The following is a 21,052-nucleotide window of genomic DNA, read 5'->3' as shown; positions in this document are numbered from 1 at the left end:
CTCAACAGGGGCAATGATATCAGAGTTGCAGTGAAAGAAATAGAAAATGATAAAATAAAACCCCACCTTGCTAGAAACACACATGCCACAGTTTCACCCCACCTCCCCATTTAAGGGTTTTGACTCTTAACTATGAAATCTTTATAAAAATGAGAAACTTGGGAGTGACTGTATCCAATGTTGATAATTAAGTGAATGAATGGCACCCAGTTGGGACAGTTTATGCAGGAGTTAAGTGCAGTGGAATCCCTCATAGAAAGAAATCCATAAATGATTCATGTGATCCTGTATTTATTTTAAAGACAATTAAATAGTGCCTCTGATTTATAAAATGCCATTAACCACAAATAGTTTTTTTTTAATCTGGAAATGTTCTGGAAAATGTAATTCCAGCCAAATTTAAGAGTTTTTTCCTCACATTATAAATCCAGTTGAAATAATACTTAAATCCATATTTTTTTAAGGTAGGCATCTTTGAATATTTCAGAGATAACTAAAATCCATTGTTGATTACATCTGAACAAGCATAGTGGGCATGATCCATTCCCATCTGCTCAGATGTATTCCTTATGCATTTTGTTTTGGTTAAATTTTTATCTCCCTCAGGTTTTGACATATACTGGAGGAAAACTAGTAAATGAAATGCACACATCCTAGCATAAAGATTGCACTGAACTGGGCATTGCAGGCAAAAGAGAAGAAGACCTTAGCAGTGCTCAACTAACTTTGACATTAATATATCGTATCTTAAATGAAAAAAAGTTTTTTTTTAATGAGTAGCCTTGGCTCCAGAGCTCCAGATACTTTCTTTTACAACACCGAATTTATAGTATTGTAAAATACCCAATTTATAGTTGGCAGTGTTATCACATCTCTCAAAATGGATACAGTGAGATGCTCACAGTTGTAATTGGAGACGTGGCTGCTCAGTTTATGTGGTTTCTTCCCTGAAGAAAGGAAGCGGGGAAGCAATAATCAGTTGTTCACTGTGGTATGTTAAAGGAAGTGGGAAGGGACTTGTTCTACCACAGGAGAAGATGCACAACTGCATAATTTGTTTGACTTAGATTTTCAATTAACCTTTGTCAATCCAGCAGCCAAATTGTCAGGAACTGAAATTCCCAGATCTCCTAGCCAGCTGTTTTAAAACTTACAGTGTCACTCAGCCACAAGCTACTGACCCTAACAATTTTCACTTGTATGTCACAATAAAGGGCAAGTGATCCATTGTCGACTTTCAGCAGGCCCAGTCAAAGTCCCTTGTACTCAAAATCAAAGCCCTTTATAGCCGATTAGACCTTTGGAATTCTTTTTAATTATTGAAAGCCATGTTCTTCCTCAGAAATGCTTACATAACGTACATTTGAGTTTTAAAAGACCATGATGGACCAAATAAATAAATAAATAAATAGATTAACACTGTATAGAAACAAACAACTACCACAACCGGTATCAAGGAGAACTATCAAATTGCAATCAGGATGATTACCCTGACTGACTGATTATGGAGATGATGTTTCTGACCAGCATTCTGGGATGTTGCTGCTTGTGTTGGGAGAAGGGACCTCAGAGTCTTCAAGGAGAGTCAGTTCTTCCATGTGTTCCAAATGTGGATTCTGCTGGAACAGGCCCAGTATCCTTTCTCGTGGATTCACACCTGTTTGCGGCAGCCCTTGGTCTCCAAGGACCTTGACCAGGAAGTTGATGTACCTCATGGCTAAGCGAAGAGTCTCATTCTTACTCAACTTCTTGTCAGGAGGATGGGTGGGAATCAGCTTTCTCAGCTTGGCAAAGGCACTGTTGACGTTTTGTTGCCTCCACCTCTCCCTGCTGTTGGTGAAGATTTTTCTGGTCATCCTCAAATCTGGAAGAACTAGGAGGAGAATGACAGGAGGAGGGAGACCATTAGAAAAGACATAATAAAAAGACAAAACAGTTCATTCAACTGCAAATGAGGTAGAAGGTGTGACTCCAAGGGTTGAGTTATGGTACGTAATATTGAAAATGAAAGCTTCTTAATAACAGGGCCTCCAGCAGGAGATACAAATGTAGTCTCAATCACCCTTGCATATGTATTCAGAGGTATCCGATTCCAAGCAAAGAGTTCTATTACTATTGTAGCATCTATGCTTACACACAGACATATTGTAGATATAGAACCGATAAGGTGCTTCCTTATGTCGAAAGAATGATGTTTCCTTTATTGAGACCAACCAACATGCACAAAGGGATATATAAGCATTCTCCAGATGTATTTACTTATTTTTAATGAAAGAATTTTGTACAATAATAAAAGCAGTAGAAATTTAAGCATGAGAAAAAAAGTGAAGAAAAATAGTGAAAAGGTAAAAAGAAAGGACCAAGGAAGAAAAAGAAAAGAAAAAAATATAAAGAAGTGGCATTCAATCTTCACAGCAGTTTTGAATAAATTTAGTCCTTCCTCTTTAAGTTACATTATGATTCCTTTCTTCCCATATTTTACCCTAATAATCAAATCCATAAATTATTTTGTTTTTTTCTGTTCTCAGCAAAACATCCATAAAGAATTTCTCCAGAATGCTTCATATGGGAAAATTCAGGGAAATGCAAGGAAGTACAAAATTAAGCCAGAAGTTTAAACCATGACGAAGCTGAAGGTCTGTTCCTAAATGGAAATTGTGCATTACATATAAGAAGTTTCTAGTGTTCCTCAACAAATGATTGTTCAGGGGTAACTACACGTGCTTAAGATTCTTAAAACGTACAAATAGTCCTCCTTTAGCAACCACAGTTCATTTTTTAAGAAAGTAGTTTTAAGTGAAGCCATTGCTATGCTTATGATTTTACTTCATCTCTCCTTTGTTTTACAGACCTGTAAATGCAAGGACTGGTCACAAAATAACTTTGTCATCACTGCCATCACTGCCAATGGTCTCTAAAATGGCAGTTGCAAAACAACTTGTAGTAAAAATTATGATTTATCACTGACCTTAAACAATAACAAATGGCTAGGCCCAGTGGTGGGATTCAGCCAGTTCGCACCACTTCGGGAGAACCGGTTGTTAATTTTCTGAGCAGTTTGGTGAACTGGTTGTTGGAAGAAATTATTAGGGCAGAGAACCAGTTGTTAAATTATTGGAATCCCACCACTGGCTAGGCCATGTATTCATGTTTGTCATTTCTTTTTCCCCTCGTTTCTACTAGCTAAGTATATTTGCTTAGTACCAGCTGATACCAAATTGCCGCTGAAATGGAATATATTTAAGATGTGCCAATCTTTGTGAAGTAGTAAATTACTAAAAATTATCTGAATTATGAGAAACACTTCAGGCTATCACATGCTCTGTGTTTTCTTGTCAGAGAAACATGACAGTTTTGCACTGCTTCAGAATCAGCGGTACAAAAAAACCCAAAGCAAAACAAAACAAAAACCAGTTCATACAGCTGTTTGTACAGAGAGCCAGTTTGGTGTAGTAAATTAAGCCTAGAAACCAGGAGACCACGGTGTCTAGTTCTTCCTTAAGCATAAAATCTGGTTGGGTGATTTGGGACAAATCGGTCTCTCTTAGCCCAAATTACTATACAAGGTTGTTGCTGTAGAGGAAAATAGGAGACAGAAGTATTAGATTTATTTGCCACCTTCATTTTTATTTTAGATAAGATAGATAGATGATGATAGATTGATAGATAGATAGATAGATAGATAGATAGATAGATAGATAGATAGATAGATAGATAGAAGAAAAAATTAGTAATAATGCCAACAACTAAATGCTTAACCAGTTTATTTTCCATAATCGACACCCAACTCTTGATTCAGTTCTCCTACCTCAAAAAAATTCTGCATTCTGTTTATTTAAAACATATTCCCTTTCAAGCCATTACAGTAGCAACTAGTTACAATTACAGACAAATGAAAAATGCTTGTTGAAAAAATGCCAATATGTTATCTTTTCACAATCATAACTCAATACAATGGAGAAAATATGGCTTAGCAGCTTTATAGCATGCATTCTCTCTTAGCAACTGTGGAGATTTTCCAGAAAAGTAGATAAATACAATTTATTGTTGTTAGTTGCGAAGTCGTGTCCGACCCATCGTGACCCCATGGACAATGTTCCTCCAGGCCTTCCTGTCCTCTGGAGTCCATTTAAGCTCATGCCGACTGCTTCAGTGACTCCATCCAGCCACCTCATTCTCTATCGTCCCCTTCTTCTTTTGCCCTCAATCTTTCCCAGCATTAGGCTCTTTTCCAGTGAGTCCTTCCTTCTCATTAGGTGGCCAAAGTATTTCAGTTTCATCTTCAGGATCTGGCCTTCTAAAGAGCAGTCAATGAGATCTGAAAATATGGGATATGGGATATTTTTGGATTGGGTGGGGATCTAAGGGTTTTTGTAATTCCAACAGCAGCAGAAAAAGGCTATACTCTATGCCATGGGTGTCAAACTCACAGCATCATGTTGCCATCACATGACATTTTGTGACATTTTTTCCATTCACGGGGCTAGGGTGGGCGTGGCCTGCGCATGACACATCCAGCCTGCGGGCCACCAGAGATATAAACTGTAACTGTAAGACCTGTGGACTTCAACTTCCAGAATTCCCCATGCTAGCTGGGAAATTCTGGGAGTTGAAGTCCACAAATCTCAAAAGTTACCAAGGCTGGACACCCCTTGATTTATAGACTCTGTTACATGGATTTATACGATCTAAAGAGAAACATGGATATGTACGATTAATCCTGAAAGGATAAGACCAGTGCAGTGCAGCACAGTTGGGCTCACAAATTCCAATGGAGAAGTTAACAAATGAACTAATAATTATAACTGAAATCCAGAATGCCAGTCTAAACCAGTATCGCTCTTCTTTTGCTTAGGTGCCAAGTTAGTATGCTTCATAAACACATTAAATACTGTAGTAAATGAAAAGACTGTAACTTCCCATTAGCACAGCACTCCAGTCTCACGTTCTTTCTTTGGTGCTCTTCTTTTGTCAATACAAGCCCTGTGAGCAAATAGCAGGCTTTGTGATTTCCTCCATTAGAAGGCATGTTTAAAAAAAATGCATCCTTGTATCTCTGACATTTGAACAAGATCGGCAAACAGTAATACCCTCTCTCTCCATCTTGGGTATCTTTCATAAAGACCTGTTCCTGGTTGCTCTTTCATAAGATGGGAGGAGAAGAACTTTTATGGCAACCAGGCATGAAAGTTAACTCAAACCATTTATTCCCATCCTGGTTGTGCTACCCACAAATGGTGAGTTTGCCTAATTGTTCTATCCCATCAGAAAACTATAGAGCAACGACCGTACATATATATCCCAAATCATGCAGTAATTTTCAAGTGACATTGAGACTCCAGCATGGTCTAAATTAAGTTGGTTATTTTGGGGGGGGCAGTCTTCTAAGCAATCTCCACGGATGCTGTTATTCTGCTTCCCTGTTGTATTGTGATGCTGATTTTCAAAATTATAATTGTGGTGAATGTAGAATTCAAATTAAGTTACTCCTGAGAAGCACCATAAAAAGAATTAATTATGAGCAATTTAGAATTCCACTAATGTAAATAAGATTGAGATAGACTGGGCTATACAAAAACTCCTTGTGAACTGTAAAAGCTATTTATTTGAAGGGCAGTATCTAAGTGTATTCTTTAAAAGCTAATAGCATGCAATATATTTTGCTATCCCTTTTTTCCCTCCCATTCAGAGATGTCTTTTTCTCAGATCCTGCCTGGACTGCCTCTACAGTTTTCTTGGCAAGGTTTTCAGAAGTAGTTTGCCACTGCATTCTTCTTAGGGCTGAGAGAGAATGACTGGCACCAGGTCACTGAGATGACTTTGTGCCTAAGGGAGGACTAGAATCCATTGTCTCTGGTTTTCTAACCTCATGTCTTAAATACTATATGAAACTGATTTTGGTCTCCATACCAAAGGAACCTAAATGGTACCATGCCTATCTTAACCTCGATAAAGGAGTACAACAACAACACTGAATATCCAAATAAATAAATAAATAATATACAGAGGGAACAAATAAGAAAGAAAGCACCCCAAATAAGAAAGAAAGCACCCCTATGATAAAGGAGCATAGTCAGAGACTACATAAAAATTAAATAACTGTAGATGAGATGGGAATGATGGAGCAGAATGGAATGTCATGGAAATTAACATATTGTACTTTCATTCCTCATTCTCCGTGGGTTTTACGTTCTTGAAAATCTGCCACAAAAACATAAACTGTGATTATTGAAATGTTGGCCCTAATGAGATCACATGACCTATTATTAGAATGATGTGGAGATTTGTTAACACAACAAACATGCAAGAACAGGAATGTGGTTTCCATTGGATTGAAGCTGCACGGTAAGACTCTTTTTTCCTAACTGCACATGGCTGTGCATAGATGCATATAACCCATATTTTATTAAAGATAGGCTACATGTTTATAGAAGCCTATTAGCAAATCTGTGCAAACAGAATGCATAGATAATGAAGACTAAGTTGTTTAGGAGTGTGAGCAACACACTCAAAGTGCACTATTTTGTGCGCAGGGCCCCTTGCTTTCCTGTATTAACAAAGCGGAGTATATAAAACCCTTTATCTGCTTCGGTTGCCGTGTTCTCAGCAAAATATGCCGGTGGAACTAGCTACTTCTTCCTGCTTCACAGTTCAGTAAAAAAAAATATTGTCGCAGCATTTAGCTGACTACTGGCTAAAGTATTCAACTCTGAAAACATCTTTGGTAATAATATAAATAAAAATTAAACATTTTTAACAGATTGAGAAGTCCTTGATTATTGCTGGAATGAAAGCAGTCAGGGAGGAAAAACAGATCCAACAAATACATACCTACATAACCCTGTAGCCCCTTCAGGCAAGTTGCTTCCTATTTTATCATATATTTTAAAGAATAGCAGTGGTTACTCAAGGAAGAACATATATGGGATTCCATAGAAGAAACGGGTGTTTTGTTGTGTGTCTTAAAGATGGAATAATTTTTTTGGGATTCCCTACTTCTCTTACGGAAGACACAGATCAAGGGAATTTGTGCTGAATATTCTAAGGGCAGCATTAGTGAGGAAGAATTGTTTATTCTCAGCAAATCCCAACACTGTTTTAATTCTTTTGTTCTGGGTAGTCAACAATAAATTCCCAGGCACAAAACACAACTGAAGCATAAAAATTTGAATTGCAACTGAAGGCATAGCTAGTTAAAAGATACATCCCAGGAACTTTTCCGGGATGTATCTTTCAATGAATCAATCCGTAAACAATTACAAGCAACCATTTTTAAAATTCAGAAAGAAATTTAAACTCACAATGTAATTAAAAACCATGAAAATCACATCTGGACCTTAAAGAAGCAAGATAAAATGAGCATTGATGGTTTTGAAATTTTATGTTGGAGAAGACTCCTAAGAATACCATGGGCAGCCAAGGAAGCAAACAAATGGATCCCCAGAGTTTTATTTCAAAACACAAATCATCAGGCTCAAATTATCCTACTTCACATGCATTATACAAAGACCTTGCTCTCTGGAGAAGGCTCTAATGCTGGAAAAAGTGGGGAAAAGAGAGTACAACCAATAACAAGGTGGATGGACTCAATTTCAGTTATGATGGGTTAATTAGTGGAAGACTTGAAGGACCAGATTATGGATAGGGCTTCTGGAGAAAATCTAGGTATATCCACTTGCTTAACAATGAACACCAATTTGATAATGAATAACAAAAAATTACTCATCGCATACGAAGACATTACTCTACTTATGAATTTTCAAGTGACAGATATATTTGTCACCAATGTGAACAAATATATCTACAACTCTAACGGTCCCTAGTAGTTCCCAGAGGTAAGGAGAAGGTGGGAAAGATTTAGCTTATGGCATGCTGTACATACGTACCCTTGGCAGCACCATCACAGGAGCCTCTATCAACAATGAATGCACCCTATGCTCAAGGACGCAAGGCTGATAGAAGTCCTTGGCTGAGTGGATTGCAAACAGATGGAGAGCCACCCAAATGAGAATCCAAGCACCCTAGGAGGGAAGAGGGACACCAAGGAGGGGAAGACTCTGCTCTGCCTGAACAACAACCCAGGAGGCTGGCCCATGGAATCAGCATATGATCTGATTGGGAACAAAAATGTTGAGCCATGTCTGGGATCACCCAGAAGGATGGTCTGCACCAGTGGTGGGTTACCCCCAGTTCGGTCCGGTTCTCCGCCCACCCACCTGGTTGTCGTCATAGATCACCTGTGCATGCGCGATCCCATTGTGAACTGTTAGTAAAGGTAAGTAGAACCCATCCCTGGTCTGCACCTATGTCTCCTCTGAAAGTCCTTGGAGAAGCCACCACTAAAAGCTCCCCTGCTTATCCACATGGAGAAAGGAAAAAGAACAAAACATTTCCACCAAGAAAACATATAAACAAAGAGTAGACATTCCCCCCCAACCATTCCCCTCCAACACTGAAGATATCCTAGCTGGATAATGAAACGTCAGTAGCCAAACTACCATCTCAGAGGGTACCAAGGACTCCACAATTCAACTCTGAACTACATATCTTCTCTTCTGTTGGTAAAACATTGTCAAACGGAGGACATATCACTGAGAATACTGGTTCTCTGTATATGTAAGTTCCAACTACAACTTCAGTCTTAGCCGTTCTTTGTAGGGTCAGCCCTTGAGGCGTGCTTCTTTTTTTAATTACATTCCTATTTTATCTTACCAATTTATATTTTATTTAGAAACAATAAAATCTTATTTAATAAAAATAAGGTACAAACTATAAGCATACATTTTTAAGCAGTTACATTTTAAAATCTGAAACAAAAATAAAAAATAAATATGTTTTCTTCAAGTCAGAGGCTTCAGAACTTGTCCCTCAACTTTGAACCATGATATACTAAAAAAAAATACACACACACACACACACACACACACAACTTGCAGAATTTTGGATTAGAGTAATCATGCAGCAATTAAATGCAACTGAAATTAATGGAACTGCATTCAAAGTGATACTTAAATTCACCTAATGGCCTGCTTTTATCTGAATTACCAGAAACATAACAATTAAAACAAAACATAACAAAACAAGCTAAATTTTAAAAAAAAAGTAACATTCACTCTACAAGAAAGGAGAAAGCAGTCATTTGGTAGTGTTTAGAAGAAACACTTGTTTGCAAATCCATCTATTCAAAAATAATGTCTTCACTGTTTGCAGTTGTTGTTTTTGTAAATGTATTCTTTGATCCATATAAAAGTACAGTATTGATCAAAATTAGCATGCAGTCCTCCTCAAAATAATGTTGATTATGAGAAGAAAACATTTCTGAACAGAGTGGGAGACTAACTAACTAAGGTGAAATATAGCCCCTTCTTGCTTCCAATGTAGAGGAAAAGTAGTTTAACCCTTTCTTCCTTTTTCTAACCAAATCACCCCCAGAAGATATATACAGGTATCGTTCCAGGGAACAATTACCTCTGTCTCCAACAATAGAATTTCAGACTAGACTATCTATGACCTCAAAGATACACATACCACAATCATATGTAAATTCAACTCAGGTGCGATCAAACAAAAAGTGACTATGAAGATACAGGAATATTTCCTTTAAGAGTTTTGTAAACTTTGGCTTCAGGTATGTATATAATGGAAGGGATTTATATCAAGACCAAGATATAGGAGGTAGGATTTAATCCCTTCCCCATTCAAGCTTTTCTCCATAGAAATTACTCCTCAGTCCCCTGACATTGGTTCTCCTTAGGAAAGCAGTGGTGTCTTTGTGGTGTCTTGCAGTGTGTGGATTGCAAACCTTCATAATCTGCCATTTGCACCAGGTTTTAGTTTGATATACTTCTAGAAATGGTATTTTTTGTGAATAGGTCAGGTTTGGGTTTTAGGATTCTGATGAGCCGAGCCAACAAGATATTTAGGGAAAGGTGTTGAGAAGATTCCGCCATGTTAAATTTCTTGTTCATGCCCATCAATTTCAGGGAGAGAATTAAAGATGGGCTTAAATCATTCTCGCTGGAATCATCATGCCTCTTGATTGGATAAAATATGTGGCATATATTCAGCAAATTCCTATGTGCCCATAATAACATATTGCTACACGGCAAATATTTTGACATGCTTTTCCATTAAAATAAGCTGTTGGTGATTACATTAGCACCTCTGCATTGCCATTTTTTGGGGCTATAATACCAAAATGGCTTTTGATTAAATATGGATTTTGTTTGATTGCTGTCATGTTGTGAGGCAAAATTCCAAATATAGCTTTGTTTGGTTGTCATTTGTACATTTTTAATAGCCTGGAAGCTATTAACTTTCTTTTTAAATTTGATCAATTCAACATTGTTGGTGGAATAGATATTGATTTTTTTTATTATTATTCTAATCAGAAGTATACAATTCTACCAATATAATAGAGAAATATGCTTCAAAAGAATAAGCATTACTTCAGTAGTATTCAATAGCATTCATTTCATACAGAGCCATTATTACAGTGGTTTTAACATCAAGAAACCTTTATAGGAATATACATGAAATGCCGCATTACAAATTTATATTCTATCTCTTGGAATAATGTAAAGGTCAAGTGAAATACAGTAAATATACAGACATGTTTCATGAACTTGCAAGATTTCATAGTAAAATATAAAAAAGTGTTTCATCTTAAAATAATAGACAGGCTCATAAAATAATTAGTAAAACTGTGAATAAAAGGAATACACCTATATATATATCTAATGCTTCTCCAGCTTAGTGACTTGTTTGTTCCTTTTATATGCAACAAATCACAAAATCTTAAGAGATTTCTTATAAAGCTTAAGCTTAAGAATGTGATTTCCTAAAGTTGCTCTTTTATCTTTATGTACCCATTTATGGGGTGTTAGTCAGACCTACAAATAGTTAAGTCTGTAATTACAGAGTTTACAACAACAATCTGAAAAATAATTGAGGCAGGCAATCATCTGTTAAGCAGAGGCATTTCAAACATTGCCTCAGGAAGATCACGCATGTCAACATAGGGAAAACCAGAGTCCTCACTTTAAAAAAAAACAAAAACTAACAGGCAGTGAGGGCAAAGGGCATTTCCAGGAAAACATGAAATGCTGCAACCTGTGGTGCACTTGAAAACCCTGAGCATGCCTTTATTTAGGGACATTTTCAGAAGGCAAAATTCCCCAAATCCTGAAGAAGAAAAAAAAGGAGGGAAAAATACGAATAGTTTGCAACTTACCTTTTCCAAACAAACAGCACAGTCTGGCTATAGAGAAATATTCACAGCAGCTGAAGTCGGGGAGCCTTTCCTCTTTGCAGCTCTCGGGTCTCTCAGCTTCAAATCACCAGAGCCTCTTTCCTGACAATCCAGCCAAATGCCAATCCCAGCCTGCCGTCTCATTTATAGAATCTGGGCTCCTTTGTCTGGCGCGTGTCAGCACTAATGTGGCTGATCTTGGCAGCTTATTCCACATCTCCTGGGAGATTTTTTTTCAGGCTGCCATCTTCTTCCCTACTTACTCCCAAGTGGGAATAGGTTGAACCAGCGGTGCGATGCTTTGTTCCAAAACACAAGGGCTTCCTTCAGACCCAGGACACTTAGGAGAAAGCCTGGAAGCTTGGGTTTTGCAAAAAGCCCAAACTCAGCCCAAATTCTGCAGCTTTAAGTCTGGGCCAGGCCAAGGTCGAATTTTGCTTTGGAATCTAGCAGGAAAGGGAGGGTGGGTTGTTCAGCTACGGATCTAGTGCATCAAGCATCAAATCAACATGCAGTGTCAAGTACTCCTCCTCATTAAGTATCACAACAATTAGATTGCAGATTTGGAAGAGAGAGCAGGATCGGAAAGTCTAGCTTTTACAAGAGAGGAAGCTGAGTGCTCTTCTCCAAAATTAATATAACATCAATTAAATGCTTTATGAAAAGAAACCTCTTTATGAATCGTGACTGCTATTCCTTTTACAAGATAGGCAACATTTTTGTGTCTGATCCCCATGCAGATAGTAAACTATGTCATATCAATTGCAGGTATGTTTAGATGTCCAATTGAAAATGAGGAACCTAGGGGAAAGATGATCTATTGCTTCACAGATGTCGATGGGCCAAAAAATCTCAGATTCAAAGCATTTCACATATGGAGCAAGAACAGTTCCCCTAATCTCAGAGATGAACTGCAGGTCGTTTATGTATTTACCATAGTAGGTTGTAAATAGACAAATGACCACCAGAGAGCCCAGAGGGTGGGATCTCTTATATCTCTTTGCTGCCATCTAGTGGTTATATGCCTTCATACTAATTGATTGTACAGTATACCTACCATACCAAATGGTGATTTCCAGATGTATTGGTTTGGCAATTCCCAAAATTACCTTCGAACTTTTGGTTCATTGGAAAAGGCATCCTATCCTGATTTGTCCGCCTATACCCGTGAAGGTGAACCAATGGCATGCGTGCCACAGGTAGCACGCATAGCCATATCAGTGGGCATGTGAGCTCAGCTCCAGCGCACATGTGTGCGCTGGCCAGCTGATTTTCAGGCGTTCTGGACCCACCAGAAGTAGGGAAACAGGCTGTTTCCTGCCTCCGGAGGACCTCAGGGAGTGATGGGGAAGGCCCATTTTTCTCTCTCCCCAGCTTCCAGAGCCTTTCTAGGAGTCTGGGGAGGGCGAAAACAGCCTCCTCCCCCCCCCCCCCCGAGGCCCTCCAGAGGCCCGAAACGGCCCATTTGCCAATTTCCAGTGGGACTCCTAGAAAGGCTCTGGAGGCTGGGGAAGCAAAAAAAACGGGCCTTCTGGTTCCACCAGAAGTTGGCAAATGGGCTGTTTTTGGCCTCCGGAGGGTCTCCGGGGGGGGAGGCCATTTTCACCCTCCCCAGACTCCTAGAAAGGCTTTGGAGACTGGGGAGAGCAAAAAACAAGTCTATTGTGTGCCATCGCATGCCAGGAACGTGGGGAGCATGGGGGGGGTCATGTGTGAGGCCAGGGCGCATAGAATTATGGGTATGGCCATGCTCAAGCGTGACCCCCCTCCACTCCTGGCACACAATGGCAAAAAGGTTAGCCATCACTGGTGTATAGAATAACTTCAGCTAGGCATTGTATCTCTCATATCTTGAGAAAAAAAGAAAGCCGAATTAATACGTTGCAGGAAAGTCCAATTTTTGTAGAAGTGCAAAACATCTCTCTTTAAAAGCTTAAGGATTGCACGCAGACACACACACACACACACACACACACACACACACACACACACAAAGTTTCTATGAAAATTGAGCGTGGAAGTTGAGTAAGACTTGAACAGGCCTAATATCTTGTTAGCTCTTCAAGGTAATCTAGACAAGAACTACAATTATGAGTATTATCTCTCTCATAGGCTTCATCAATAGAATCTTGTCAAATTGAAAATATTTCTCCACTCTTTTACTTTTACTGTCCAGAAAACTAGGAGAGAGTCTTGTCTGAAACTCTTCCCATGATCCCCAATCTTTTGGTGACTAATAAATCTTTTATATGATGGTTGACTAGCTCTGCAGCTCTTCCTCCTGTTTCAATTTCACACACCATCACAGGACATATCTTGGCTGAACTTTTATTATTATATTATCCTGGGACAAATGGGTCCACCTGACAGGAATGTTAAGAAGTAGCCCTCGTGCAGAAAGACAAGAAAACAGGTCTGGTTATCAAATCTTATTCCATACTCCTTCTCTCCTCTAGTTTACCAAAGGAAGAACAGACCACTCTATGTGAGGTAGACACACAGCAAAAATAGTCTTTGCTGAGCCCCTGAAAAATGTCCAGACATTAACTGGTAATCTGCAAACTGCTTGGCTGGGTTACACAAACTTGCCTTACGTACAAAAATATTCAGTTTCTGCATCATGTTTTTATTCAGTGTCTTCTCCAGGTTGTCTTATTATTTTTTAATTTTTTTTCTTAATTTTTTTCCCGTCAACTGTTGGACAAAATCCTATCCAACTCTGGACAGGATTTCTGTCCACAATGGATAATACCGTGTTTCCCTGAAAATAAGACCCTGTCTTATATTTTTTGGGAACCACAAAATAAGCACTTGGCCTTATTTTCGGGGAAGTCTTATTATTTTGGGACGCGTGGAGGAAACCAGAGGAAATGGCGGGGACCAGCTGCGCATGCGTTTAAATATTTTCAGGGAGGGCTTATTTTCAGGGGGCATTATTTTAGGGCATGCGCTCAAAAGCCCGATTGGGCTTATTATCAGGGGATGTCTTATTTTCAGGTAAACAGGATAATAAAATCTGTGCTCTTCCCGAAAAATTCCAAAACAAAAGATTCTCTCTTCACCACCACCATTTCAAAAGTACTAAAGAATCTCAAAAGCCCAGCAAATTAATGTAAACCAGGGGTCCCCAACCTTGGCAACTTTAAGCCTGGAGGACTTCAACTCCCAGAATACCCCAGCCAGCAACCTGATGTAAACATTTCGGGTACTTGTGAATATTATTCTGTAAGATTATGCATCCTGAACAGGAATAAAGCAACAGTAACAATATATAATAAGTGATAAAACAAAAAGAGGCAAAAAATTCTCACTTCCTAGGGTGTTTAAAGACATTAGCCAAAACTTTTTTTTCTGAAGTTAAAACAATCTTTTTTAAAAAATTTAACTCGGTCCAAGAATGTCAACACTTAAAATTTCAGTGGCTTGGAAAAACAGGCCACACATTCATGTGTTTGTGAGTTCCCCTCTTGAAGGACTGAACTGGAGGCTGTTCTTTTCTCATGGTAAATTAAAGCCACAGACCTGCCCGCTGAAAGCTCTGTCAACCGCTTCATTTAGCACAAGTGTTATGTTAACTAAATCCCTCACTGCCCCATTTGGAAGAGGCCTTTGGCCTCACAGAAGTCTCATTTCCATGTAATTTACATTGGAAAGTTGCCCGAAGCGCCTACCTTCACCGTTGCAACCGCCTCCAACCCATTATTTATCCCCTGCCTGAAGCAGAGGAATATTCCGGCCAGCAGTCTCTAACATTGGTGTGGTGGGGGAGTGTTATATCTCTCAAGGTGCCGAAAACTCCCCAAAATAAATGCATCCACTCATCTGCTGCCTGTGCAACATTTGCTGAGGGAATGGATTAGTGTTGAATCAAAACGTAAACCATTAAACTCGAAACAAAACCATTATTCGGAACATCCTGGTTGTAATCAGGGGTTGCACTTGACTGAAAACACTGACACTGTTTCAGTGATATTTATTGTGTAGGGCTGTTGTCTGTCCCTCTTTTATTGTATTGCTGAACCCTTTGGTCATCCTTCACAAGAGCTTTTACAAGGGTGGCTAAGTGGGCGGGACAAGTCAAGGAAGAAGTATCGAGTTTCCATAAAGTAGGTAAACTATTATTCTTAATGTCTTTTGAAACTCCCACACTGCAATGTGCAGGTGCTATTCAGCAGGTTCTGACAGGTTCTGGAGAACCGGTAGCGGAAATTTTGAGTAGTTCGGAGAACCGGCAGACGCCACCTCTGGCTGGCCCCAGAGTGGGGTGGGGATGGAGATTTTGCAATATCCTTCCCCTGCCACGCCCACCAAACCACGCCCACCAAGCCACATCACACCCACCAAGCCATGCCCACAGAACCAGTAGTAAAAAAATTTGAATTCGTCCACTGCGTTAACCAACTTAAGCGCTAATGATACAATATCCTTGAAAGCACATTTAAGTAGTATCCCGAAAATGCTAGATAAAAATGGCTTTCTAACAGCAATCGCTTCAATGCATTTGCTTTAAAAAAATGTTTTTGCCATGCACTAGTATTTCAAGAGACAGTAGAGAACACCTCAGCCTTTTCCCACAATACACTTCACCGTATTAGTAGAAGGGTTTCTTTGTTGCAGGACTGTGATGGCGAACCCCCTTTTGGACTCCCGCGGGTCAAAAATTCAGAAAATGCCTAACTTGACCCCACTGAGGTGTCTCCTCCCACTCCCCCTGGACAAGGGGTGAAATGCTCCCGGTTCGGACCAGATCGCTTGATCCAGTAGTGATGGCAGCGGGTGGTTCAGAGAACCAGTAACAAAAATCCCTGCGCACCCCACCCCACCCCATGCCCAGCTGAGCCACACGATCATCAGAGGTGTGTTTTTTTTAACTTTTAAAAGCATTTTTTCTTCTGCGGAAAAAATGCTTTTAAAAGTAAAAAAAAAAAGCCCCTGATGATCGGGCGGCTTAGCTGAGATTGTCAGAACCCTTTAGAAGCATTTTTTCTACAGCCTCTTCAACCGAAGAGTCTGTAGAAAAAATGCTTCTAAAGGGTTCTGGCGATCCCAGCTGAGTTGCCTTTAAATTGCTTTTAAAGGGATCAGGCTACAATTTGGAGTTGCCAATTTTTTGACCATTCCCACACAAAGTCAAGGTCTTTTTGAATGGTAGCAGCATTGTTGGTAGTGTTAAATAGTTTAACATCATCAGCGAAGATAACGCAGTTACTTATAATATGATCACAACGGTCATTTATGTATAGTATGAAGAGAGTTGATCCTAGAACGCTTCTTTGGGGGACACCCATATTAACAGGTAGCTGGATTTGATAGGGTACTCCCTGTTTTGACCACTTGTTGTCTGTTTGACAGGAACACAGTTGCAGCTATTTGTATGAAGGAATTTATATCTTATTTTAATACTTCAGTGAAACAGTCTGATCCAAAATACTGTATTTTTATGGGTTTTTTAAGAACTTTTACTTGGATTTTTAAAAATTATTTGTGTATTATATCTTATATTTATATTATAGTTATATTATATATTTTATATTTTAATTATTGTGATCTTCCCAGAGTCATATTTGAGATGAAGGAAGGAAGGAAGGAAGGAAGGAAGGAAGGAAGGAAGGAAGGAAGGAAGGAAGGAAGGAAGGAAGGAAGGAAGGAAGGAAGGAAGGAAGGGTAAGTAAAACATCTGAAAGATTTAGAAATGGTACTTTGGGTCAGCATCATACTTCTGAAGAGGTTTCAAGAGGCAACTTTGGGGGAGGTTTCTATGTTATATACTGTGATTTTTAGAATATTGCCTATTTTAACAAAATAAACAGTAATGTTCAGATTACAGATCAGGGCTTTAGAAGCTTATATTAGAGGAAATAAAATGAACTAAACTTTGCCCATCTGTTAGTAGAGGTAACCAACAGAAATCATGATAAGAGATTATAATAAATCTGGATTTGTCTTTCAAAGAAATGTAAATATAAACCATTCTCGAACAAAAATAGCAAGTAAAATAACAGCTGCGCCTGCCTACTGCAGAACCGAATCTCAGTCATAACCTTTTAAACTTTAAAATTCATTGTCATTAAGATACCTGAGACAGGAGTGAGTATGTGATATACTGGGGGGGATATATAGTTCAATTTAATTCCTGACCTTAAAACTTCACACATTTTTTGGCTGGATTCAAAGAACACACTCAACCAAGAAATGTTAACAGGGATTACCAATAAGAGTGTATCTGAGGCTACTAAACAGTTGCTAAAATTTAATGAGGAAGAACAATAAGAAGAAGAAAAAAAGATTAAGTCCTTTCCACAGCAAGCATTGCTTGTTTAACCTTTATGAGGTAATAGATTTTCACCCTCAGAAATAACAAGGTCATAACAATTTAGCAAGCAGCTTAAATAAATATACTCGGCTGTAACCCACAGAGCAACTTTCAAACTCAGGGCACACTCACACATAGACTTTCAAAGTTTAGTTTAATTGCCCTGTGATTCCACAGCATCATTCCTTTAGTGGAGTTTTCTGTCAGCTCTGCTGTGATGCATATAACAAAAAACACTGAGGAGAATAAGCCATTTCCCTCTTGAGGAGAACCTCTTCTTTCCCTGCAGAGTTCACATACCATGGCCTCAACAACATCCATAGAAAACTGTGGTATAGGTAGTCCTTGACTTACAACCATTCGTTTAGTGACTGTTCAAAGTTACAATGACGCTGAAAAAAGTGACCTACAAACCAATCCTGGCACTTACAAAGATAATTATGGGATATGGAGTCAGGTGATCACCATTGGTGACCTTCCCAGTTGACTTCCCACAAGCAAGTCAATAGGGGAAGCCAGGTTCACTTCACAATCACATAACTCACTTAACAGCTCCAGAAATTCGCTGAACTGCGGCTAACAAAGTCATAACATTGTGTGTGACTACCTTAACAACTCTTTTGCCTAGCAACAGAAACTTAGGTCATAAGTCAAGGACTATCTGTAATACCATGATACATGTGCAGTGATAACATCCTACACTGAAGACATTAGATAGATGCCACCATTATATATTTGTGTTCCAATATCTGTCGTGTCCCACTCCTCCGCTGACGGCCGGGTCAGGGAAAGCCGAATCAGGCGTGCCTCTGCAGCTCTGCCACAGTCCTAGCAAAGTTCTCAAGGCAGTCAGGAGACCAGAAAGTGACTTCAGCAAGATATGTTAGACTTTGCCTGATTCAGAGAATGCCAGAAAGCAGATCCTTTATATAGGCCATGGGGTGTGGCTCCATGACTCAGCACTTATCCAGACCTGCCCCTCCCTTCCTTCTGTCGCCGCCGCCTATCAATTCTTCTGAAGCGAGGGTCACTCCAGTCTGCAGCTGTTGGCAATTGACCTTCCTCAGGCTCACATGCTGTGGGGGAGGGGGAGGGGTCTAGTTGCTCCGTTTGCCTGGGCATGGAGCCAGAGCTGGGGGCTGGAGGTACTTCTTCCTCCTCAGCCTGTCTGGGCATGGAGCCAGGGCTGGGGCCGGGAGGCATACTAGGACATTCCTCAGCATTCGGAAGCAGATAAGAAGGCCCCGGCTGTGGTGAAAGCGGACGAGACACAACAACATCTGACATCCATGATTTGTGGTATTTGCAATATCATTCGCTTCTCTCGGCTATCTGGAGTGTCAATATATGGTCGTATTATCATTTCAATGTTTATCAGTTTTTACATTGGAAGCTGACCGTGGTGGCTTTCCCCCTTTTTTTTAGCTGACTGAAGGTTCAGGTTGTTGTTGGAGGGTTGTTTTTTACCCTCCATCATTGGTCCTCTGCAAAGAGTATCGACAAGTTTTCATGGGATTCCTAGTGTTTCGAGATCAGCTACAGCCGAGGGAGCCATAGATTGGTTTGAAAGGGTTTCTGAGGGTTGTAGAATGGCAGTATAGACAGTGCCTCAGATTTTTTTTCCTTTTGTACTGTTTTACCACTATCCAGATTCTGCCATATAATTTCTTCTACTAATCTGACAAACTTTGGCTAGACCTGCAAGTCTGAGAACCAAACTAAGGCTTGCTCTTACATATTATGAACCATTTCCAGTTTCTACAAAGGAAACACATCTAAAATCTGAGAGAAGTTGTGGAGGAAACAGCCCTCCAAAGAATCCATGACTCTTCCCAGCTATTTCTCAAAATCCTTATCTGAAGATATCGGTGAATGTAGAACAGACTTGGCAATCTAAATGTTAGATCGAAAAACTTGGGGTTCTCCAGGACCGAATTACAATTCCCATCATCCCCACCCTTCTTGCCCAAACAGGATGAAAATGCCATCCAACATTTGTAGGAGGTATGTAAAGTAATCCTTCTCAGAAGTCCTAGATGTACCTCCATCTTCCCTGAGTCTTTGTGCCGCCCAGCTTGGGTCAACACTTGGGGCTCAGGACCCCAGACAACACCCCGAACTTCAGGGGAGCTGCTTTAGCTAAAAAGGGAATTCTGGTTAATGTAAGCGTTCCAAGTAACATCCCCAATGAAAGAAGACCCCGAGGCTTGAATTTCCTCAAAGTTCCATTTTATTAAAGATGTCATATTGGCACACCTTGGAAAATCGAATCTGAAAGCTTCCAGGTTTTCCCCACCCAAAAGAAAGTTCAAGTCCCTGCCCAGCACCCACCTGTCCATCACATGATCGAATCAGGCACCATCCAAAACTGAAGATACCTCCCAGTCACCTCATCGCAGTTGCAGGGCACTGTGGCCTTGACTCTCTGAAAAAAGAATGTTATTTTGACTATATATCACCCATACTCCATACAATCCCCCCCTCCCAATTTCCCACAGTAGAAAATGTGGCAGGCCTGAAGGCCCAACTGTAAAAGATGGCTTCCAGGTCTGACACTAGAGATACTGTATTACATACAGTAATATTTTCATAAGGAGCTTGCCTAACAATCGTGATTTGAACAGAGATTGCGACTGATGATAACCATTTTCCTAATGACTTTTCTCCACCATGGTCCATAATGCTATGCAGGTTTATTCAGAAGTTATTCATCTACTGTATAATTATATGCTTATGACTGCATAGGATTACTGGCACTCACAAATGTGTGTGTTTCATTGAGATTTCTCTTTTGAAAAACGTCATGGTGGGTTAGAAAATAATAAGGATTGAAATCTCAATCCAACCAACACCACACATTTCTGAAGGTGGAAGAAAAGATTCACCAATGTTCCCTGTACATCATTTTGAAGCCTAGATGGTTCCTCTCTCTGCAAAAGAACAGGGGGGAAAATGAAACATAAACCATGTTTTTTTTATACCTGGCAACTTTTAAAAGAAATCAGAATCGCACATTAAACCATGGGAGTGGTAGACAGCAAATATGCCAGCCTTGCCTAAATACATGTCTGAAGTAGGCATCGTCTCCAGAATAGCAGTATACCTGCCTTCATTTGTACTCATCCAAGCTTTTATTGTTGCATCCTCCAGGATAATCCAAACAGATTAATTAAAGGTTAGCATCCACATTAGATCATTTGACTCTGAGGGGCCACCTCCCTGCCTTTTGGATCTGCTCACTGCTCCACGCTGCGTCCCCCTACCCCACCCCCACCTCCCACCCCCCCAAGATCTTGAAGGTCTTGACAGCCTGCAGGTGCAGTCTCTCTCCAATATGGTGAGAGTTATGAATAGTAAAGATTTTAGCTCAAGCACATGGAGGCCATTCAGACGCCCTTGGATAATCCCCAGTTAATCAGATTATGCAAATTCTTCCATCAACATTCCCCCCCCGCCCCCCGCGCTCCACCTTTATTCACCAGTCTCAA

The 21,052-nt window shown here is 39.8% G+C and overlaps 2 protein-coding genes across 2 annotated transcripts in view; both read right to left on the bottom strand.

The window, feature by feature from the left end:
- Window positions 1-382: 382 nt before the first annotated feature.
- TAL2 (TAL bHLH transcription factor 2) lies at window positions 383-12,025 on the bottom strand. The gene is made up of 2 exons (XM_058170608.1): window positions 11,234-12,025; window positions 383-1,873 (listed from the first exon to the last, which is right to left on the bottom strand). Exon 2 carries the CDS (start codon window positions 1,854-1,856, stop codon window positions 1,503-1,505), a length of 354 nt encoding a protein of 117 aa, XP_058026591.1. The 5' UTR covers window positions 1,857-1,873; window positions 11,234-12,025; the 3' UTR covers window positions 383-1,502.
- The window catches only part of FKTN (fukutin), a 60,729-nt gene continuing 41,505 nt past the window's right edge, over window positions 1,829-21,052 (bottom strand). The window contains exons 10-11 of the transcript XR_009153607.1: window positions 19,896-19,989; window positions 1,829-1,873 (exon numbers count right to left, since the gene is read on the bottom strand). The gene's annotated coding sequence lies outside the window, so the exon portion shown is untranslated. The remainder of the gene's footprint in view (window positions 1,874-19,895; window positions 19,990-21,052) is intronic.

The sequence above is a fragment of the Ahaetulla prasina genome, chromosome 2 (assembly GCF_028640845.1).
Source record: "Ahaetulla prasina isolate Xishuangbanna chromosome 2, ASM2864084v1, whole genome shotgun sequence".
NCBI classification, from domain to species: domain Eukaryota; kingdom Metazoa; phylum Chordata; class Lepidosauria; order Squamata; family Colubridae; genus Ahaetulla; species Ahaetulla prasina.
The sequence above is the reverse complement of the archived record's forward strand: the minus strand, read 5'-3'. Positions and strand labels throughout refer to the sequence as shown.

Bases quoted from the DNA above. Each gene is read 5' to 3' on its own strand.
- TAL2 (XM_058170608.1), bottom strand. From the start codon at position 1,856: ATGACCAGAAAAATCTTCACCAACAGCAGGGAGAGGTGGAGGCAACAA.